We start from the raw sequence: 23,781 nt of genomic DNA, 5'->3' as shown, positions 1-23,781 counted from the left end.
ACGGGCACTGAGGGGGGCACTTGACGGGATGAGCACTGGGTGTTATTCTGTATGTTGGTAAATTGAACACCAATAAAAAATAAATTTATTATAAAAAAATAAATTTGAGAATATAAAATTAAAAAAAAAAGAAACTACTGTTTTTTAAGTATTTCCTCTATACTAGGAACTGTGCTAAGAGAAGCATTTATGGGCATTTAGCAACTAAATCTTTACAACCACCCCACAGGAAAGGTACTTTGGACATCTTCAGATTTTAGACATAAGAAATAGACTACAGATATCAAAATGGAGCCTTGGAAAGATTGATGGGACATCATAGAGATGAGTATCTTTCCTAGTGAGTGACCCTTGGGAGAGTACTGATCCTCATGAGAACTGTCCCCTGGACAGGATGAGTTAGACCCCTGTGCTGCTTCTAGAAGGCAATTTTTCCTGTGAAGGAAAGAGCGCAGAAGCTGAGGCAAGTGGCCCTGACAGACAGCATCCTGAGAGCTAGTTTACAGATTGGGGGTGTAAAGAAGTCTGCAGAGAGAAAGGAAGGAAAGAAAAAGACTATCTGTTGAACTTTCACCATGCATCAAACATGATCATAATTTATTTTATCCTCAAACCCCTTTAAGCTTCAAAAATATTAACTCCGTTTTATAAAGCTTCAAGAGGGTAATTTTTCTAATGTCACACAAATGTTAGCAAGGAGAGAAACCAGATTTTGCCCACAGAGTTACAGGATTTCAAGGCTAGCCGCTTACCACATTCCCCAAAGAACTGGAGACATAGAGATGCCCTACTGAAAGGCAGCCATTAGAAGGAATTCTGGGTGGCTCAGACCTTAAGCATCTGACTCCTGGTTTCAGGTCATGATTTCAGGGTCCTGAGATTGAGCCCCACATGGGACTCCATGCTCAGTATGGAGTCTGCTTGTCCCTCTCCCTTGGCTCTTCCCCCCACTGTCTTTCACTCATAAATAAATAGAATCTTATATTTAAAAAAAAAAAAACAAAAAACAAACAGTTATCCCTGGGTGGCGCAGCGGTTTAGCGCCTGCCTTTCGCCCAGGGCGCGATCCTGGAGACTCGGGATCGAATCCCACGTCGGGCTCCCGGTGCATGGAGCCTGCTTCTCCCTCTGCCTAGGTCTCTGCCTCTCTCTCTCTCTCTGTGCCTATCATAAATAAATAAAAAATTAAACAACAACAAGAATTCTGGACACTTTTTCCTGGCCATTCTTGGCTGTATGTGTGTTGAGAGGCTTAACCAACTGAGCCACCCAGGTGCCCTACCCTCTACCTATTTCTTGGGACTACCAGCTCCCGGTGTGGGGTAGGCCCTGCTAGAGGCATTTATAGTACAAGGATTAATAGAAAGTGGCAGTCAGGAGCACCTGGGTGGCTCAATTGGTTAAGCATCTGCGTTAGGCCAGCTCATGATCCCAGGCTCCCTGCAGAGCCCGAGCCCGGAGCCTGCTCCTCTCTCTGCTTGCTGCTTCCCCTGCTTATGCTCCCTGCCAAATAAATAAAATCTTTTTAAAAAGAAAGAAAAGAAAAGAAAAAAGAGGCGGCCATAGACTAGATATTAAATGTGGGGAGTGTTTATAAACTGTGCCTATAAACTGCATAACTGTGAGCAATTTACCCTGCCTTTCTAAACTCCATTTCCTCATCTGTAAAATGGCAATAATGAGCATACGTAATGCGCAGTTCGCTGTTAGCATTAAATCAGTTCCAAGTCATTAGCTCTTGGCACTTAACGTGGCTGTCCCAACTATCACCTCCCTGCTGCATCTCACGGAAGAGGAAATGAGCCTAGAAGGTGGTGAAGCGGTTTGTTGGAGGCGGCAGCTAGTTCACAGGGAGCGGAAACGTAATTCCAGATTCTCCGCCTCTCACCTCCGGCCGGGCCCTCCTTCCTGCTCCCTTCTGCCTCGTCGGTCTCCGCAGCCACCGTCTTGCCTCTGCAGGTTAAGAACTCATCCCTTAAAAAATAAAAAAATAAAAATAAAAAAAAACAACAACTCGCGACAAATCCCCCAGTGCCCGCTGCACCGGGAAGCCTCTACCAATTACCAACGACCAAGTCCCTGAGTTCGGGCCGGCTTTTTTCCGTTTAGCAAAGGGGAGGAGAAGGGACGGCGACCCCGGGTCCCCAGGAGTGATTAAAGGGTAAGGGTGGTTCTAGGAATGGCCGAGTCTACAGGAACGCGGGGTCCCACATTCCTGCCGGGTGCGTCCCGAGACGCGGCTACTTCAGCGGCAACCCCCACTCCCCGGCTCCCCCACGGGGCTCCCCCTCCCCGCGGCTCCTCCTCCCCCTGGGGGCTCCCCCTCCCCCTGCGGGCTCCCCCCCACTCCCCCTCCCCCCTCCCCCTGGGGGCTCCCCTCCCCCTGGGGGCTCCCCCTCCCCCTACGGGCTCCCCCCTCCCCCTCCCCCCTCCCCCTGGGGGCTCCCCCTCCCCGTGCGGGCTCCCCCCCGCTCCCCTTCCCCTCCGCTCCCCCGGTCCCCCTGCGGGCTCCCCGTCTCCCTGGGGGCTCCTCCTCCCCCTGGGGGCTCCCCCTCCCCCTGCGGGCTCCTCCTCCCCCCGCAGCCCTGCACCTGCGGCGCGTGGGCGGGAGCGCCCGGAGCCCCCCGGCAGGGGGCGGGGCCGGGGCCGGGGCGGGGCCGAGCGCAGGTGCGCCGGGAGGCTCGGGTTTCACTGAAACTTCTGGTCTCGGGGAGCGGCGCGCAGGCTGGGACTGCGGCGGGTGAGACCGGCGAGGCGGGCGGAGCGGCGGCGACCCCGGGCCCGGCCGGCGGCGGGCAGCAGGAGGATGCGAAGCGTGCGCGCCGCGCGGCTGCTGGGGGTGGCCGTCCTGCTGGCGGCCGCTGTCCCCGGCAGTGGCAGCGTGCAAGGTGAGCAGCTGGGTGGGGAGGGCTCCTGCGGCTAAGGAGCCGGGGCTGCACCCGGGCAGGTGCGCGCAGGGCATCCCCTCCCGGCGTCGCGGGCCGAGCGGCGGGCGCGGGGCGGGGAGCGGAGCGGAGGGGCGCTCGCCGCGGGCGCGATCCAGGGGCCTGAGGCCTCAGCGTCCCGGCCCCGGGGCCCCTGGGCGTCGGCGGGTGCAGCGCGGGGGGAGCCCGAGGCCCGGGGCGCCCACCTCGCCTCCTGCGACCCCCTTTTCCGCCCTTGGAACCTCCTCCTCGGGGTGCGCGGAGCTGCTGGGACGGGGGCACGGCCCGGGGCAGGGCGCACCGCCGGGCGGGGCCTCGAGCTGAAGGCGCTGGAGGCGCTCGGGCGTCCCGCGAGTTACAGGTGGAACCTTCTTGGGCCTCTCGTTCGGCCGGGAGACCTTGGCCCTGCGCCTCCGTCCGCGGTGCCACGGCGCCCAGGTGCCCCAGGTGCGTGTGCCCCGGCCGCCTGCGGGGCGGGGCGCGGGGGGCGCGGGGCGGGGCCGCCGACAGGTGCGCGGTCCCTTGGGCAGCCGGGGTACCCTGAGGACGGAGGTTCTCATTTCCCTGCGAAGTTTGCTGACCTGCTGTAAAAAGGCAGTTTCTCGCTTTTATCTTCTTCATAAAAGCGCTGTAAAACAGCAAGTCACTGTCGATTCGAATGAGACCGCAGAATGTGGTTCTTTTCCCTCCGGAGGTGAACGGCTGCTGTAGGTGCTGCGTGCCCTGTACTGGCCGGCGTTAGGGGGAAGGCATCCGTTTGTTACCAGCTGTGCTGAACGCTTTTCGTTTGGCCTTTGTCTTTTAAAGTTGGAAACGTGAAAATCGGAGGTAAAGCTAAGTATGTGCACACATTTAAGAAAATACGCAGGTGTGGGGGATCCCTGGTGGCTCAGCGGTTTAGCGCCTGCCTTTGGCCCAGGGAGCGATCCTGGAGTCCCGGGATCGAGACGAGATCGAGTCCCATGTCGGGCTCCTGGCATGGAGCCTGCTTCTCCCTCCTCCTGTGTCTCTGCCTCTCTCTCTCTATCTCTCTCTATGTCTATCATAATTAATAAATAAATAAATAAATAAATAAATAAATAAATAAATAAATAAATAAATAAAAATACATACATACATACATACATCTTAAAAAAAAAGAAAAGAAAATACGCAGGTGTAGATGATGCTTCTCTGATTCAGGCGGCTCCCTGGGAGGCTGGCCCTGAGTATCTGGCTGGTGGTTGTTTACAAATTGATGGGGCTGGGGGCAGGGGAGGGGAGCACTGATTCCTGAAGAATATGTTCAACTTGTTTAACAACAAAAAAATCAAGTTACTTGTTAACTGGAACTATTTAATATTGCACCTTGAGGGCTTTTTTTCTCCACATACTTTTGTTCCGGTTGCATGGCAACTTACCCAAATGGGTGAGTTACATGACAGACTTAGGGTAGATGGAGCTTTCCCCCCAGTTTGAAACTAGATTGACTATATGATTAAGAAACAGAGCATCTCCGAGTTTTTCTGCCCCTTAGCATACCTCTTTGCTCATCCCCTTTTAGCTTGACCCATACACAGGCGCCTCAGTGTGCTGCAGGGCAAATACTACGTTTGATTTTCTTTCCTGTCTTTTTTGGATCTCACCCAGAAGACTTAGAATACCCCCTTGTCATCTTACAGATGGGGGCCCCTGAATTGGGGGTGGGAGCAAGGAAAACACTCTATCAGACCACATACGCATTCCTACCCAACAGTAACTGATAAGTATTTGTGTGTGTGTGTGTGCGCGTTTTCTCATTTATTCATGAGACAGAGAGAGACCGAGAGACAGTCAGAGACACAGGCAGAGGGAGAAGCAGGCTCCATGCAGGGAGCCCGATGTGGGACCCGATCCTGGGCCTCCAGGATCACACCCTGCGGGCTAATCTGCTGAGCTACCCAAGCATCCCAGTATCTGTGTTCATATGTTTGATCCCTCTCCCAGTAGATCGTAAACTCTGGGAGGCCAGGGCCCTAGTGTCATCTCCATCACCATGGTCTAGCAGTCTCATTCTCTAAAGGACCTCAGTAAATACTGAATGAGGAATGAAGTGAGTGGACTTGCCTAGAGTGGCCGGGTAGGGGGTGGCAGTTGGGCATTTATGTGAGCTCATTTTAGGCACTTGCTTCTTTCTGCCACGTCACAAGCCTGGGAAGTCCCCCACGATGCATTCTATTTTTCTTTTGGAGACTCAAGCTTCTTTTTTTTTTTTTTTTTTAAGGATGATCTTTTTAAAAAAGGTTTTATTTATTTGAGAGAGAGCATGCAAGCCAGAGCCAGGGGGAGAGGCCCAGGCAGAGGTAGAGGGAAAAGCAGACTCCTGCTGAGCAGGGAGCCCACAGGGAGGCTCCAGCCAGGAGCCCTGGGACATGACCTGAGCCAAAGGCGGAGGCTTAATGGGGCTGAGGCACCCAGGCACCCCAGAGACTGAAACTTCTGTTCCCTTTGTCATTGATTAAGAATTGTACAAGCAGTATGTGCTCTAGACAAGCTCTATGAGAGCAATATGAGCACCATTGCGGGAAGGGGCAGAGGGAGAGGGAGAGAGAGTCCTAAGCAGCCTCCCCACAAAATTTTTTTAATTAAACTTGGGGCTCCTGGGTGGCTCAGTGGGTTAAGTGCCCAACTCTTGATCTCAGCTCAGGTCTTGATCTCGGCATCACGAGTTCATGCCCTGATTTGGGATCCATGCTGGATGTGGATCTTACTTAAAAAAAAAAAAAAAAAAAAAAAAAAAAATCATTTTCAGTACCCAAAATAAACCACTGCTGGCATTTTGGTTTGTATCCTTTCCTGTGCTTTCATACATCCAGTCATTAAAATATGTACTTAAAACATAGAAAAAATTTTTTTTAAAGATTTTATTCATTTATTCATGAGAGACAAAGAGAAGAGAGGCAGAGACACATGCAGAGGGAGAAGCAGGCTCCATGTAGGGAACCTGACGTGGGACCCGATCCCGGGCCTCCAGGATCACACCCTGGGCCGAAGGCGGTGCTAAACCGCTGAGCCACCTGGGCTGCCCAAAACATAGAAAATTTTTTTGTGAAGTGCCTGGGTGGCTTCATCTGTTAAGCTGTGGACTTTTGGTTTTGATCTCACGGATGGAAGGATAACCCTGCCTCTTGCTCCTGCCCCCGGCCCCCTCCATGGGCATCCTCTCTCAAATAAATAAATAAATAAATCTTAAAAAATATTTTTGTATAGTATTGGATTATAGAAACATCAGTATCATGTCAGTAAATATAAAACATCTTTTTAAAAATATTTTATTTATTTATTTATTTATTTATTTATTTATTTATTTATTTATGAGTGCACCTGCCTGCTTCCTGTGCTTGAAAGGAAGCAGAGGGGGAGGGAGAGAGACAAGCAGACCCTGCACTGAGTGCAGAACCCCACCCTGGGCTCAATCCCAGGACTCTAGATCATGACCTGAGCCAAAAATGAGTCAGTCGCTTCACTGACTGAGCCACTAGGTGCCCCTAAATATGAAACACTTTTTTTAAAAAAGATTTTTAATTTATTTATTCATAGAGCTAGAGAGGCAGAGACACATGCAGAGGGAGAAGCAGCTCCATGCAGGGAGCCCGATGTGGGACTCCATCCCGGGACCCCAGGATTACTCCCTGAGCCAAAGGCAGACACTCAACTGCTGAGCCACCCAGACGTCCCAATATGAAACATTTTTAAACTCTACAACATGTTATAGGAAGATTTATCATAATTTTTAAAGTAATCTTCTGTGAATAGGCACATGGGGTATTTCCAGTGTTATGTAAAAAGAGAGAATACTGTAATGAACGGGAAAATGAGACTACGTAAGTGTTTGGTTTCTTGCTTGCCTTGTGCATGGTTACCAGTTAACCTGGATAGATGGCGTTTTGGTGAAGTCTATGTTTGACCACCTTATGGTTTTATTAGCTAGGCAAGTGTTGAGAAGAAAACAGTTCATCCTGAAAGAACACATGAAAATTTGCTAATGTATACCTAGGGAGGGGTCTCTGGTAATTGAAGCTTTTAATTTTCACCCTGTGTTCCCACAGGTTGGAAGCAAATAGATTTGGGGTGAGGGGATCCTAGGGAAAAGGATACAAGAGGAGAGTTGCAAAGTACTTGGTTTGATGGGGAGGGTGGACCACAGAAGGATGCTTAAAATAACAAGTAGAAGTTTTAAGATTTATATACTTAGTTCTTTTATAAAGTAGAGGGAGGAGAGGTAGAGGAGGGAAAGAGAGAATCTGGAGCAGGATCCCAGATGAGCATGGAGCCTCATCTCAAAACCCTGAGACCGTGACCTGAGCTAAAGCCAAGAGTCAAATGCTCCATTGACTGAGCCACTCAGGTGCCCCACAAGTAGTAGTTTTAAAGTTAAGAGTTTTCCATGCATTTCTCCCAAAAGTTGCATGAATCAGAAGTGTTTTAAAACAGCGAAAATCCCCCATTCTCTCTTCAGTCCCAATAGACTTTCATGCACAAATATGTATATTTTGTAACAATAGAAGGATTTTATTATATACACTCTGACAGTTTTTATTTTTATTTTTTTACCTTTACCTGCTCAAGGTCAGCATAGGGCAATCTTTCCATACTTTTATTTTTTTTATTTTTTAAAAATATTTTATTTATTTACTCATAGAGACACAGAGAGAGAATGAGAGGCCAAGACATAGGCAGAGGGAGAAGCAGGCTCCACCCAGAGAGCCTGACTGGGACTTGATCCAGGGTCTCCAGGATCACGCCCTGGGCTGCAGGCGGCACTAAACCGCTACGCCACTGGGGCTGCCCTTTCCATACTTTCATAGGGAGAATATTATTCATTGTAGACGTGTCATAAGTTTTTGAACTAATCTCCATTTTATAATTAATTTTAAATAATCTCTGCCCAAACTGGGGCTTGGACTCACGACTTAGAAATCAAGAGTTGCATGCTCTACCAACTGAGCCTGGCACCCCAAATTAGTCTCCTTCTTAATGGTTGTTGAGACTAACTCTTTTTTTTTTTTTTTTTTTTTTTATTTATTTATGATAGTCACAGAGAGAGGCAGAGACACAGGCAGAGGGAGAAGCAGGCTCCATGCACCGGGAGCCCGACGTGGGATTCGATCCCGGGTCTCCAGGATCGCGCCCTGGGCCAAAGGCAGGCGCCAAACCGCTGCGCCACCCAGGGATCCCCGAGACTAACATTTTTGTGTTATTATGATAAAGAATGTTGTGGTAAACATTCTTGTACATACTGTATTTCTGTGCACTTTAACTAGTATATATGCAGGGCACATTCTTTTACGTAAATTGATAGATCCTGGGGCAAGTACACTTAATTTTGATGTTTTGCCAAATTGGCCTCCCGAAAGATCATACCAATTTACACTCCCTTGACAAAGAAATCCAAACAATATAGAGGCTTGTGAAGGTAAAAAAAAAAGAAAGAAAGAAAGAAAGAAAGAAAGAAAGAAAGAAAGAAAGAAAGAAAGAAAAAGAATCTCTCTTCCCCATTCTTTTTACTCCACAGAGATGGCCATTTATAGTTTGGTGGATAGCCTTCTAAATTTCAGATTTTGCATATACATTATAATTTTTTTATACAGATGGAAGCATATTGTTCCACCAGTTGCTTTTTTCAATTGATTGTAGTTATCCTTGCATTTCAGTATTCTTGGATAGTAAGTACAATGTCTACTATTAAGTTAGGAATAGTGGCTGATGAACATTGCTATTTCCTGTTTGCAATGAGGGTGGAGGATGCTGCCTTGAGTATCAGTAGGTATATATTCTGTATAGTTGGGCAAATATTGGGGATTACAGCCCATGAATGGGAATGTTTTTATGCCCAGTACTTTATATGTGTTCATAATTCATATGGGCATTTAATTTTTTCCTCACTATGAAATAGAAATGGTTTTGTCTGGTGGCTCAGTTGTTTGATGGTCTGAGTCTTGGTTTTGGATTGGGCCATGATCTCAAGGTCAGGATTGTGGGATTGAGCCCCCCATCCACAGCACAGACTCTTCTTGAGATTCTCTCCCTTTCCATCTCCCTCCCCTGGCTCACTCGAATTCCTGCTCCCACATTCTCTCTCTATTTCTCTATCTCCAACAAATCAGTAAAATAAGAAGGAAGGAAGGAAGGAAGGAAGGAAGGAAGGAAGGAAGGAAGGAAGGAAGGAAAAGAAAAAAGAAAAGAAAAGAAAAAGAGCACCTGAATGGTTCATTTGGTTAAGGTTAAGCATCTCAGGTCTTGATCCCAGAGTCCTGGGATTGACCCCAGGTCAGGCTCCCTCCTCAGGGGGTATGCTTCTCTCTCCTGTCTGTTGCTCTGCCTGCTTGTGTTCACTCTCTCTGTGTCGAATAGATAAATATCTTTTTTAAAGCATTTCTTGCTCCCCCCCCCCTTTATCTTAGTATTCTTATTTAAAATAGATTTGATCTCTTTTCATGAACCTTCCTGACCTGATATGTGCTTTTTACCAGGGAGATTTTTAAACATGTGAAAGTAGATTATAGTGAATCCCATGTACCCCACACTCAGATTCAATAATTATGCCCTAACGTCCTGCCTTCCTCCCTGTGATATTTGTTAACAGCTTTATTAAGACTTCATTTAAAAAAATATGTTATTTATTTATTCATAAGACACACAGAGGCAGAGCTATAGGCAGAGGGAGAAGCAGGCTCCCCATGAAGAGCCTGACGCAGGATCCCAGGATGACACCCTGAGGCAAAGGCAAATGCCCAGCCGCTGAGCCACCCAGGTGCCCCTATTAAGATATAATTTGCACACCGTACAATTCACCGACTTAAAGTCTACAATTCTGTAACTTTAAGAATATTTACAGAGCTGTTTATTCATCACCACAGTCAACTTTAGAACATTATTATTACCCCAAAAGAATGCCCCACCTCACCCTCCCTACCCCTTTAGTAATCTCTCCCCAAAGCGCTCCATTCCCCAGCTCCTAACAACAAATATTCTACTTTCTATCTATGGATTTGACTATTCAGGGCATTTAATGTAAATGAAATCATACAATATATGTTCTTTTGTGACTGGCTTCTATTACTTAGTATAGTCAAGGTTCATCCATATTGGAGCGTATATCAGTATTTTTTTTTAAGATTTTATTTATTTATTAATGAGACCACAGAGAGAGGCAGGAGACATAGAGGGAGAAGCAGGCTCCTTGCAGGGAGCCCGATGTGAGACTCAATCCCAGGACCCCGGGGTCACATCCTGAGCTGAAGGCAGGCAGACCGTCGGTCAACCACTGAGCCACCCAGGTGCCCCTGTATCAGTACTTCTTTTTATTGCTTAATGAATATTCCATTATATGCATATATTGCATTTTGCTTATCCATTCATCAGTTGATGAACTTTTGGATTGTTTCTACTTTTTATTTTATTTTTAAGTGATCTCTGCACCCAATGTGGGGCTTGAACTCATAATCCCAAACAAGAGTCACATACTCTACTGACTGAGCCAACAAGGCACCCCATTGGTTGTTTCCACTTTTTGATGCTTATGAATAGTGCTGTGTACATTCACGTACATGTTTTTGTGTAGACGTGTTTTTATTTGTCTTCAGTCTTTACTAGGAGTAGGAATTGCTAGCATATCTGGCAACTCTATGTTCAGCCATTTGAGGAACTGCCAGATTATTTTCCATAGCGACTGCATCATTTTATGTTCCCACCATCTGAAGATACCAATCCTTGTGTTATTTTGAAATAAATCCAGATATAATTTCATCTTAAGATATTTCAGTATGTATTCATAAAAGATGAAATTTTCGGGATTCCCTGGGTGGCTCAGCGGTTTGGTGCCTGCCTTTGGCCCCGGGCGCTATCCTGGAGTCCCGGGATCGAGTCCCACGTCGGGCTCCCGGCATGGAGCCTGCTTCTCCCTCCTCCTTTGTCTCTGCCTCTCTCTCTCTCTCTCTATGTTTATCATAAATAAATAAATCTTTAAAAAAAAAGATGAAATTTTCTTTATCAAACATAACTACTTATAATTTTTTTAATTTATTTTTTATTGGTGTTCAATTTACCAACATACAGAATAACACCCAGTGCCCGTCACCCATTCACTCCCACCCCCCGCCCTCCTCCCCTTCTACCACCCCTAGTTCGTTTCCCAGAGTTAGCAGTCTTTACGTTCTGTCTCCCTTTCTGATATTTCCCACACATTTCTTCTCCCTTCCCTTATATTCCTTTTCACTATTATTTATATTCCCCAAATGAATGAGAACATATAATGTTTGTCCTTCTCCAATTGACTTACTTCACTCAGCATAATACCCCCCAGTTCCATCCACGTTGAAGCAAATGGTGCATAACCACTTATAATAATTAACATAATCAAATATTCAGTGTTCAACTCATAAATGTCATAAGTACTATGTTTTTAATTTAAAATTTAAAAAGGTTGTATATATTCTTATTTTTTAAAGATTGTATTTATTTATTCATGAGATACAGAGAGGGGAGAGACACAGGTAGAGGGAGAAGCAGGCTCCCCAAAAGGAGCCTGATGTGGGACCCGATGCCTGGACCCCAGGATCCCACCCTGAGCCAAAGGCAGACGCTCAACCGTTGGGCCAGCCAGGCGTCCGTTATGTATTTATTAGAGAGAGAGAGAGAGAGAGAGAGAGAGAGAATGAGCCGGGGGAGCAAGAGAGGGAGAGAGGATCTCAAGCAGACTCTGTGCTGAGCGTGTAATATTTAACTGTCCTGTGGTCTCCTTTGTTTCCATTAACTTGGTGGCTGGATCCAGGTGCTTGATCAGATTCAGGTTTGTTGTGTTTTTGCAAAGTTGACGTGACTGGTGTTTCTTAGGCACACAAGCATTTTTGTGATGTTAGTAACTGGTGGATACCGATGCCTAGATTTTTCTCTTTTATAAAACAAGCTATATAATCTTTTTTTTTTTTTTCCATTAAAACAATTGAGTTTTCTCTGTAGTAATTCTAGAATCTTGGTGGCTCTGTCCCACACAAATGCAAGCTAACTCATTGAATTGGTCTCTGGTGGGCTATTTCTGGGGTGGAGGACCCAGCTGGATGGCACAGTTCCACAGGACATAGTCCGTCAGTCACGCCAGGGGTGGGGCTCAGTGGTTGGGCATCTGCCTTCGGCTCAGGGTGTGACCCTGGGGTCCCAGGATCGAGTCCCGCATTGGGCTCCCCCGTGGAGCCTGCTGTCCCTCTGCCTGGGTCTCTGCCTCTTCCAGTGTCTCTCATGAATAAAAAAATATTTAAAAAAATAAAACTTTCTGTTTGAGAAAAAATATTGTGTGGAATTAACATAGTTTGGTTGGTCTCAAGGTTTACACAGCGTGTAAACTCCGGTCAGGGCCTCAGGGTGCGACATGGTATAATGGTGAGAAACCTGGATTCCAGAACAGACTGTTTGGTGTTGAATCCCGACTCCTGCCTGACAACTGCCCAACCTTGGGAAAGTTACTCAATTTCTTTGTGCATCTGTTCATGGGTCTAAAATGATGATCTGGTAATAGTGGCTGCCTGCAAGGTTGTTGTGAAAACGAAGTAGGTCACTACATGTAAAGCCTTGGAAGCAGCCGATGTTGCGCCCATGACGGGAGCCCCAGTAAGAGCACTTACTAGGATTAAGGGAGTTGGATTTTGTGCAGCTGTGTTCCTGTCTTTGTGGTTTAGGTATGACCTGGATCAGGCCAGGGTGCTCAGGAAATGGGCAGGAGAGGTTGTGATTCCCTCGGCTGCCTTCAGTGGTGGGCCTCGCTGAGCTTCCTGACCCACCTCAGGTGCATTGAGCACCTGCTCTATGTCCAGGGCTATGCCAGGGACTGTGAGAGTGAGAAAGAAGCTACTACACAAGCCTACAATTAACCTATAATCTCATATGGGGACCCTTGCCATTTGGGGCCTGGGGAGGGTTCCACAGACATGTCATCTGTCTGTTAAACAACCACAGCAACAACTGTAGCCTCTTGAAGTGCTTCAAAGCCGGTCACTCTGCTAACTGATGTTGAAAACCATGTAAGTGGGTCATGAAGTCAGTACAGAGGGTGATGACTGGCTTTTTATAATTTTTTTTTTTTTTAATTTATGATAGTCACAGAGAGAGAGAGAGAGAGAGAGAGGCAGAGACATAGGCAGAGGGAGAAGCAGGCTCCATGCACCGGGAGCCCGACGTGGGATTCGATCCTGGGTCTCCAGGATCGCGCCCTGGGCCAAAGGCAGGCGCTAAACCGCTGCGCCACCCAGGGATCCCCCTTTTTATAAAAATGAAACAGAATATAATAGAAAGTCTTAGAGGGTAGCCTGTATAATAAAGGCAGTTGTTTTGTGAGACTCTTTTTTTCCATTATGGATAATATGAATTAGAACTGGGTGTTTCTTACTGTTTTAGTTTCAGTCAAGTATTTGAGACACATTATAATATATAGCAATATTTTACTATTTTTAATTAAAAAATAATTCATATATGTTTAAAAAAATTCTAAAAGAAATTAGAACAAGAGACAGGTCTATCCTAAGTGTTTAGTTTCCTGTGGCTACCATAACAATTGCCACAAGCTGGTGGCTTTATTTACTTTTTTTTTTTTTAATTTTTATTTATTTATGATAGTCACACAGAGAGAGAGAGAGAGGCAGAGACACAGGCAGAGGGAGAAGCAGGCTCCATGCACCAGGAGCCCGACGTGGGATTCGATCCCGGGTCTCCAGGATCGCGCCCTGGGCCAAAGGCAGGCGCCAAACCGCTGCGCCACCCAGGGATACCTATTTACTTTTTTTAAAGATTTTATTTATTTATTCATGAGACACACACAGAGAGAGGCAGAGACACAGGCAGAGGGAGAAGCAGGCTCCAAGCAGGGAGCTCGACGTGGGACTCGATCCCGGGACTCCAGGATCATGCCCTGGGCCGAAGGCAGGTGTTCAACTGCTGAGTCACCCAGACATCCCCCGCCCCAACTTTTTTTTTTTTTTTTTTTTAAGTGGTAGCTTTATACAATAAAAATTTATTCACTCACAGTTTTGGGAGTCAGAAGTCTGAAATCAAGGTGTCAGCACCTCTGAAGGCTCTCGGGGAGAATCTGTTCCTTGTTTCCTCCAGCTTATTGTGGTTGTTGGTGTTCCTTGGCATTCGTTGGCTTGTCCCTCAGCATTATTTCAACTTCTATCTCCATTTTCATACTGTTTTCTTTTCTTTTTTTTTTTTTTTAAAGATTTATTTATGATAGAGAGAGAGGCAGAAACACAGGAGGAAGGAGAAGCAGGCTCCATGCCAGGAGCCCGACGTGGGACTCGATCCCGGGTCTCCAGGATCGCACCCTGGGCCAAAGGCAGGCGCCAAACCGCTGAGCCACCCCCCAGGGATCCCTCATACTGTTTTCTTCTTTCAGTCTTCTGTTTCTCTCAATTCTCCCTTTGCCTTTCTCTTATAAAGACACTTGTCATTGGATTTAGGGCCCACCCAGATAATCCAGAATGATTTTCTCATCTCAAGATCCTTAATGACATCTGCAAAGATCCTTAAAAAAAAAAAAAAAAAAAAGATTATTTATTTATTTATTTACTTGAGAGTTCACTCACAGGAGTGCATGAGCAGGGGACAGGGCAGAGGGAGAGGGAGAGAGAATCTCAAGCAGACTCCCCATGGAGCACAGAGACTGATGCAAGACTTAATCCTATGACCCTAAGATCATGACCTAAGCTGAAATCAAGAGTTGGATATTCAACTGTCTGAGCCACCCAGTTGCCCCCAAAAGATCTTTTTTCTAAACAAGGTAATGATCACAGATTCTAGGGATTAGGTCATGGACATCTCATTTTAGGAGCTACCTCTCAATCTACTACAGTAAACAAAAAATGAAGTACTGGCTTCTATACCCTTTATTCCTCTACCAAAGCTAACAGCCGTTAGTTCTTAACAGGGAAACCTCAAGAGAAGTGAACAGTCCTGCTGAACTCAGGTGCAAAGCTAGGAGAGGAAATGAGGAATGACTAAGCATAAAAATTATCAAATACACTTGTGAGTAGTTTAACTCTCCCCCTGGCATGCTGTGATGCAATTTGCTATGTTTTCTCTGCGTGGTGAAGACACTCAGAATTCCTCAGAATTAGTGTCATCAAGTTGTCCCTCATTTTCTTCTTCTTTTGTTTATTTATTTTTTAAACAAGGGAATGTTTAAAGATTTCATTTATTTGAGAGAGAGAGCGAGCGAGCAAGACCAAGACAGAGAAGCAGGCTCCCCACTGAGCAAAGAGCCCAATACAGGGCTCCATCTCCAGACCCTGGGAATTGTGACTCAAGCTGAAGGCAGACATTAAACCAACTGAGCCACCCAGGCGTGTAGTTAGGCAGGATGTAGGCTACATATGCCATTTGTTTGTGGTTCCTGAAGTTTAATGTGACTATGGTGATGATGACATAAAATGTTAAGCTTGTCCTGGTACTTGCTTGAAAGGGCACACATTTGTCTGAACACAAATAGTACACTGACCCATTCAGTAACTCTGAGGCCAGACTTGCCTGCCAGTTGGCCTCCATAGGAAGGTTCCAGGAGGCCCACACAGAAGCAGGGGAATCCCTGCCCATGGCTTGCGCTCTTCTTGTGGGTGGAGAGGGGATGTCCCTTGTGCTCCTTGAATTGAAATCTTGCTATTTCAGACTTTGGAATTGGGAATGACTGATACGCCAAGCTGGATCCTGTGCCAGCCAGAGTGAGATAGATGGCCGTTATAACAACAGTTAGGAACTAATAACTGTGGGTAGTTTGTAAAAAATAAATTGAAATACTGTCAGGTTTTTTTGAGTCCTAGAAATCAATGTTCTATTTCACATGTACCCCACAACCTTCCTGTAAAAACAAACAAACAAAAAACCATTGTAAACAACAAAGAAATCAACAAAACCCATAATCCCATCACCCAAAGAAAGCACTTCTAAGCCTTTTATATACTCCTTCTGCTTTGTCTAAAGTACTTTTAGACAAAGATTTTATTTACTTATTTGACAGAGAAGAGCATGTGTAAGCAGGGGTGGGGAGGGGGAAGGAGAGGGAGCGAATCTCAAGCAGACTCGAAGCTGAGCGTGGAACAAGTGGGGCTCAATCTCACGACCCTGAGATCATGACCTCAGCTGAAACGAAGAGTCAGACACCTAACCAGCTGAACCACCCGGGTGCCCCAAAGTACGTTTATATAAACAATTACTACTAAAAGATTGATCTCTGTACTGACACTTGTCTGCTTTGCCTTTTTTGTATAGGAACCAATAGAACCTCTAAAGGAAGAAGTCTCATTGGTAAGACTGACAGCTCGTCGCAGATCACTGGGAAAGGAGTTACAGTGGAACAAGGCTTTTCTGTGGATGACGTCTCTTCCTCCATCCTCACTGGAAAACTGACTACTGTCTTTCTCCCAACTGTCTACACAATTGTATTTATGGTTGGTTTGCCAAGCAACGGCATGGCTCTGTGGGTCTTTCTCTTCCGGACGAAGAAGAAGCACCCTGCTGTGGTGTACATGACCAACCTGGCCTTGGCAGACCTCCTTTCTGTGGTCTGGTTCCCGCTGAAGATCGCCTACCACATCCATGGCAACAACTGGGTTTATGGGGAAGCCCTTTGCAAGGTACTCATTGGCTTTTTCTATGGCAACATGTACTGCTCCATTCTCTTCATGACCTGCCTCAGTGTGCAACGGTATTGGGTCATCGTGAATCCCATCGCGCACCCCGCGAGGAAGGCAAACATCGCCTTGGGAGTCTCCCTGGGGATATGGCTGCTGATACTGCTGGTTACCATCCCCCTGTATGTCGTGAGGCAGACTATGCACATTCCAGCCCTTAACATCACGACCTGCCATGATGTCTTGCCTGAGGAAGTGTTGGTGGGGGACATGTTCAATTATTTCCTCTCTCTGGCCATCGGAGCCTTCCTATTCCCAGCCTGCCTCACGGCCTCTGCCTATGTGCTGATGATCAGAACACTCCGCTCTCCTGCTATGGATGAAAACTCGGGAAAGAAGAGGCAGAGGGCCATCAAGCTCATTGTCACCGTCCTGGCCATGTACCTGATCTGCTTTACCCCTAGTAACCTTCTGCTCGTGGTACATTATTTCATGATTAAAACCTGGAGCCAGAGCCACGTCTATGCCCTGTACATGGTGGCTCTCTGCCTGTCCACCCTTAACAGCTGCATTGATCCCTTCGTCTATTACTTTGTTTCACAAGACTTCAGGGACCACGTCAAGCACGCTCTCCTTTGTCGGAGTGTCCGTTCTGTCAGGCAGATGCAAGTATCCCTCACATCAAAGAAATTCTCCAGGAAATCCAGCTCTTATTCTTCAAGCTCAACCAGTGTCAAAACCTCTTACTGAGTTTTTCAGCCCCTCTGTTACTGTCCAGGAGGCCTTGGAGCCTACTCACTGTGATGGGTGTGTTCCTGTTGCTCCCTAACCCAGTGGGTCTCCCCATGTACCACGTATATGTAGGACCTCTCAGGATTGCTGGAAGCTTCCCTGTTTCGTGAAGAAAGTCCCCCCCAATTAACAGAGATGTCAGTTTTAGATTTCCTCTACTCAGGTGCTCCCGGAAATGGAACTAAAAGAAGCAGACTTTTCAGAAGGTGGTGAAAAAACAGAAGCCCAGCGACTTGTAAAAACTAATGTTGGCACGAAGACTCCGTTCTCAGCTATAACTACATTTCTTTTACATCCGGGCTCACTCACAGCCGTGTTAGAGCTTCCACGTTCCTCAGAGATGATCAGACCGATTGTACAGATGGGGCAAGTAAAGAGGTGAAGAAGCTACTCCGAGTCAGGGTAGCTTCCATTCCAACCAAGGGCAGCCAGTCCGATCTGCGGATTGGACCATAGACTTCCAGTGTTCAGTGGGTTCTCCTACCTCCTCTTGTTTAAAAATACAGGTTCATCAGACTCAAGAATGAGAGGGCTCAGGGTCTGAGTCAGGAAACTATTTTAACAAGCCCCTGCTGCGTATGCTCCTGCACACCAAGGTTTGAGAACCACTGGTCTGGGTGCTGCTTCCACTTGACAAGGTGCCAATGGAGAAGCAAACTGCTTTGTGTCTCTTTTATGTGTAGTTTGTAATAAGATCTGTTTATGGTCTCATTAGGACTTTCAGTTATTTATCAGTCCCTTGAACTTTTGTATGTATCCTTATCACTGCAAGGAAAGTACATTGAAGATTTTAAGTGTGGAAATACAAATTTTGTGTGACTTTAAACTGACTCAGAATCTTCAGTTTGAGTTACAGATGGTTTCAAAGTAAGAATGGCATTTACCACTTGTTTTTCAGAATTGTAGTTGGATTATTTATTTATTGTCAGTTTTCTTCACTTGCTACAAATATGAAATTGTAATGCCTTCTCTGGGTTTGAACCACATTCTAGAAAAGAACACTAAAGAGATGTGATTTAAAATATATTTACAGGGTACTTTTCCAAACTGAATTTATGTAACTGTTGTATTTGTGATTTTTTGAAATAATCTTATCGTAATGATTGATTTGTAGAAACATATGAACCCCCCCCCCTTTTTTTTACGACTTACTTTTGAGTTGTATGTTTTGTAGGGTTTTTTTGAGGGAGAGTATGGGAGAGGGGAAGCCTCAGCATCATTCCTATAAAAAGAAATGTGATGCTCACACCATACTTCTTATATGAATAGGGCCATGCAGTACATGTTGCTTCATATTTGTTTTCATTTAACATTTCAGAATTTTTTTCCATTCTGTGTCTATAGGCTGACCTCCATTTTTAATAGATACAGACTTTAATTTGGGGGTATATTGTGATGCATTTAGTCATTTCCCTAGCAATGTCTCTTGAAGTCTCTCTCTCTCTCTCTCTTTTGTTATTAAAACAACATCTAGGGACGCCTGGGTGGCTCAGTGGTTGAGCGTGTGCCTGTGGCCCAGGGTGTGATCCCAGGGGCCCGGGATAGAGTCCCACATTGGGCTCCCTGCGAGGAGCCTGCTTCTCCCTCTGCCTGTGTCTCTGCCTCTCTCTGTGTGTCTCTTATTAATAAATAAATCTTAAAAAAAATAATAAAACATCTGTACTGCATTAGACATCGGTGTAGACATCTTTGTGACTATTTCTGTAGGATTTCTGTAGGATAAGTTCTTGGAGGTAGAATGACCAGGTCATAAGTTAGATGACCACTCTAAATTTTGGTAACTCTTGGCAAATTACCTTCAGTAATTTATGTGTATAAAGATCTTATTTATTTATTTATTCATGAGAGACTGAGAGAGGCAGAAACACAGGAAGAGGGAGAAGCAGGTTCCCTGCAGGGAGCCCAATGCAGGACTCAATCCTGGGCCCCTCGGATCAGGCCCTGGGCCACAGACAGACACTAAACCGCTGAGCCGCCCAGGGATCCCTGCTTCGGTAATTTATATTTCTACCAAAATAGTACTCCTATTTCCTGTTTCCTGAAATGCTCGTCCATTTGATCTGTCGATCTTTTATTCTTTTAATTTGTATTGAAGCAGCATAGCCTAGTGGTTAAGAGTGCAGCTCCTGAGCTGGCAGGCAGGAGTGACCTCTGACTCCATCATTTCTTGTTCTGTGAGCTCAGGAAAGATCCTTCCCTGTGCCTTAGTCTCTTCATTTGTGAAATTAAGATAATGATATTTTCCTTATAGAGTTATGAGGATTAAATATTCGGCACATTTATGCACTCATAAATACTATGTAGCACTGTGGCTGTCACTTTGTCTGCTAATGACATTTCATTTCTGCTCTGTTCCCTGTCCCCTTTAGTGCCAGTTTACACCTTGTCTTCCCTGCCTACTCTGCTTTGAGTCTCAGCAGGCTTAGGTTGTCTTCATCTTACAAGTAAGAAAGCAAAAGATGGTGGGCACAGAAGAAAAGGAAGCAGAAGCAGATGGCTCACAAGGGCCCTGCAGGTGGTGTATGGACTGATGCAGTGGAAAAACTTATTTTGGTATATTTGCCATCTCTTTATCAGACATTTTTATGATACATGCTGGTATATTAAACTGAACAAGAACATATAAAATAAAGATTTTCTTTCCTACCTATGCCTATTCTCATTTCCCAAAGGAAACAAATTTTTATAATAACTTACCTATAAAATACCTATATATACTATACCTCTAAAGAAATACATGAATATATACATATGCATACATATGTTAACTCATAAATCCATTCATATGGATCTTCCTGATTACTTTAAAGTATTTTTTTAAAGACTTTATTGATTTATTTTAAAGCGAGAGCTCACACGAGTGGGAGAGAGCGGTGGGGGAGATAGAGAATCTTAAGCAGATTCTGGGCGGAGTACAGAGCCCCATGTGGGCTCAATCTCATGACCCGAGTGGAAATCAAGAGTCTGACACTTAACCGACTGAGTCACCCAGGTGCCCCTTCCTCCTTATTTTTAACGACTGGATAGTATTCCATGTATGGATGATCATTATTTAGTTCCCTAAGGAAGAGGTTTGTTGTCGATGTTGGTTCATTTTTCATCAAATCTTTTCTTTTTAAAGATTTGTTGGAGAGAAAGAGAGTGAGCATGTATGCATGTGAGTGGGCAGGGGGAGGGGCAGAGGAGCGGGAGAGCACGTCCTCAAGCAGACTCCCTGCTGAGTATGGAGCTTCCTTCCCAAGGCCCATGAGATCCTGACACGGGTGGTGGAAACCAAGAGTCGGACACTTAACTCACTGAGCCACCCAAGCGCCAGTGGGGTCCAAATTTTTAAAGCCATCAGCAAATTTTAATATTTTGCACTCCACTGGCTCCACTCAAATTAAGAGGGTCTTCTTAATTTGAAATCGAATGTGGATTTGTGCCATCACTAAAGCTAAACTGCCTGGTTTGGAGTTGTCTTATGGATATTTCGTATCCTCTTTGTTGTTACTAGCAGCAATTTCAGACTAATTTCCTGGTTATCAAGATTTCATAAATCCTGGGGCTGTCATCTCATCAGTATGCATACTTAAGTGATTACAACTTTCTTCCTGGAATTTGAACTCATTGGAGGCCCTTGGGAGGATAGGACTATGTTACAGAATCAAAGGTAAAGTTTGTCACTGCTCTCCCGAGTCTTATTGATTAAAATTATGGTTCTGCAGAGTTTGGGTGTCTTTTAAGAGACAAATTTCTGATTCTACTAGTCAGAGGCATGTGTCATCCACCCCCAGTTCTGAAGAAAAAAAAAAAACCTAGATCAAGTCCCACATTTTTTTTTCAAGCCCGGGAACTTCACTGAGATCTATATAAATGGGAGTGATAGGAGTCACTCACACCACACCTTGTCTTTACTGAAGGAGAGTCAGCTGGCTTGGGTGGGAGCTGCCCTTGCCTCCTCCAGTTGGTCATTCTGTGAGATATTTCTCAGTGTCTGTCTTTATTAGTGAGGAATTAGGCTCAGCTAGAGTTATAGGCCATCTCCTGCAGAAACCTCAGCCTGTGGCTCCGTGTCAAACTCCAGGCAAGCCACCAGCACCCAGCAGCAGCGTGAGCGGTTCATTTCTCTGTGCCACAATCAGCGACTGCAACATTATTGCTTATTATTATATTAAATGCAAATAATCAAATCAGGATTCCTGCATTAGTAGTCATGGGGTCGATGTTCTCAGTGAAAAGCACTGATATGAAAGACAAAACAATCCTCCAGTATTTGGCTACTGGAAAACCTTTAAAAAGTATCAGCCTATTCCAAAGTTAGATGTTTAAGAGTAGGAGGAAGTCAAGGAAAACAGGAAGGACAAGAAGGCTTGGGAAAGGCCACCACTGGTTTATCCTTAGCTCTAAACACTTTTGCTTAAATATCTTTTTTTTTAAGATTTTATTTATTTATTTAAGAGAGAGAGTACACACAAGCAGGGGAGAAGGACAGAGGGAGAAGTAGCCCTCTGGCTGAGCTGGGAGCCTGACACAAGGCTGGATCCCAGGACTCCGTGATAACGACTGTAGTCAAAGGCAGACACACTTAACCAACTGAGCCACCTAGGCACCCCTTAAATATCTTTTTTTAAGATTTTACTTATTTGAGAGAGTGTGTGTAAGCAGGGTGGGCAAAGCAGGAGGGAAAAAGAATCTGAAGCAGACTCCGCACCGAGCAGAGCCTGATGTGGGGCTTGATCCCACAACTGCGAGATCATGGCCAAGAGTCAGAGGCTTAAATGACTGAGCCACCCAGGCGGCCCATACTTAGAAAGTTTTTTAAATAAACTTTAAAAAATAAAAGTAGTAAGTGGTTTAGTAAGTAAATTTGAGAATATAAAAGGATATAGCACATATTCCCTCCCTGCCCACTTACAGAACCCAGTTACTCCCTTTGTGTCCCTTTGAGATACATTCTGTGCCTGTATGATGAGCACGTGTACCAATATACTTAAGTAAAAGAGGAGCTATACTATATATCAGTTGTATTTATATATAAAAACTTAACCTGAAAACTTAGTGGCTTAAAACAAGAATAAAAATGTACTAATCAGGGACACCTGGGTGGCTCAGTCGGTTGGTTAAGCCTCTGCCCTTTAGCTCCGGTAATGATCCCAGGGTCCTGAGACTGACCCCCGCATCAGGCTTCCTGCTTAGTGAGGAGCCAGCTTCTCCCTCTCCCGCTGCCCTCCTTCCTTCTCTCATTCATGCACTCTCTCTCTTTCTCAAATAAATAAAATCTTTTTTAAAAAATGTATTAAACATGTACAGTTTCTGTGGGCCATGAAATCAGGAGTAGTTTAGCCAGAAGGTTCTTTCTTGGGATCTCATGAGGCTGCTGTCATCAGAAGGTGTAACTGGGTTTGAAGAATCTACTTCCAGGGCTGTTCCCTCACAGAGCTCACAAGTTGACTGTTGGTGAGAAGTCTCTGTTTCAAATCTCCACCCGCACCTGCCCTCAGGTCTGCTTGAGTGACCTTATAACACAAATATTGGCTTCCCCCAAAATGAGTGCTCAAAGAGAACAGTGGGAAGCTGCAATGCCTTTTAGAATCTAGCCTCGGAAACCACACACCATTATCTCCACCATACTCTGTTGCACAGACGAGCTCCAATCAATATAGAAAGTAACAAAGTAAAAGTATAATTACCAGGAGGCAAGAACCATTGGGAGCCATATATATATAATTTATTTTTTGAAGTAGGCTCCATGCCCAACATGGGGCTTGAACTCATGACCCTGAGATCAAGTCGAATGATCTGTTGACTGAGCCAGCCAGGCACCCCTGACCTCATTATCTTAAATAGTTGTATCCCTTGTATAGTATGCTATAAGGAATCCTCTAGCTTTTAGAGTTTCCAGTTTTTTGCTATACTTGCATTTTTATTCAAGAAATATTTGAGTGAATATCTTTCTATATTTTTAAATACTTGTTAAGTCACTAACCTACCACGCACTGTGTGCCAAGTCATGTTTAGGGCAGTGAAGGATATTGTGGAGAGCAAAATAGACAAAAACTCTTTTCTCATGGAATTTACTTTGTATTTGGAGAGAACTTGAAATTAAGAAAAATAATACTAGTAAGTTCTAAGGCTAAATGCTGAGAGTATTTTGTATTAGGTCAGGGATGGTTTCTAAGCATATGAAATTTATTTTTATTTTTTAAAAGATGTTATTTATTCATGAGAGTCATAGAGAGAGAGAGGCAGGCTCCTTGCAGGGAACCCGATTCGAGACTCAGTCCCTGGACCCTGGGATCATGCCCTGGGCCAAAGGCAGACCCTCAACCACTGAGCCACCCAGGCATCCCAGGATATGAAATTTAAATTGCAACATAAGGATAAGAGTCAGCTAGGAGAGGATCCTAATCAAGGGCTTTATGCGAATGGTTGAGGGTGAGGGGAGAAAG

General features: G+C 45.3%; 1 protein-coding gene across 2 annotated transcripts; it reads left to right on the top strand.

The window, feature by feature from the left end:
- Positions 1-1,947: 1,947 nt before the first annotated feature.
- Positions 1,948-19,996, top strand: F2RL1 (F2R like trypsin receptor 1). Of its 2 annotated transcripts, XM_077867613.1 has the most exons (3): positions 1,948-2,161; positions 2,725-2,888; positions 16,197-19,996. In XM_077867613.1, the coding sequence occupies exons 2-3, from the start codon at positions 2,807-2,809 to the stop codon at positions 17,306-17,308; spliced, it is 1,194 nt and encodes a 397-aa protein (XP_077723739.1). In that variant the 5' UTR covers positions 1,948-2,161; positions 2,725-2,806; the 3' UTR covers positions 17,309-19,996. The 2 variants fall into 2 exon arrangements, with proteins under 2 accessions (XP_077723739.1, XP_077723737.1); XM_077867611.1 differs by lacking the exon at positions 1,948-2,161 and having other exon boundaries at positions 2,701-2,888.
- The last annotated feature ends 3,785 nt before the right edge of the window (positions 19,997-23,781 follow it).

The sequence above is a fragment of the Canis aureus genome, chromosome 2, assembly GCF_053574225.1.
Source record: "Canis aureus isolate CA01 chromosome 2, VMU_Caureus_v.1.0, whole genome shotgun sequence".
Taxonomy (NCBI): Eukaryota; Metazoa; Chordata; class Mammalia; order Carnivora; family Canidae; genus Canis; species Canis aureus.
Note: the sequence above shows the minus strand (reverse complement) of the source record. Positions and strands in the feature narration are given on the sequence as shown.

Bases quoted from the DNA above. Each gene is read 5' to 3' on its own strand.
- F2RL1 (XM_077867613.1), top strand. From the start codon at position 2,807: ATGCGAAGCGTGCGCGCCGCGCGGCTGCTGGGGGTGGCCGTCCTGCTG. The intron at 2,889-16,196 runs GTGAGCAGCTGG...TTTTTTGTATAG, and splicing joins CGGCAGTGGCAGCGTGCAAG to GAACCAATAGAACCTCTAAA.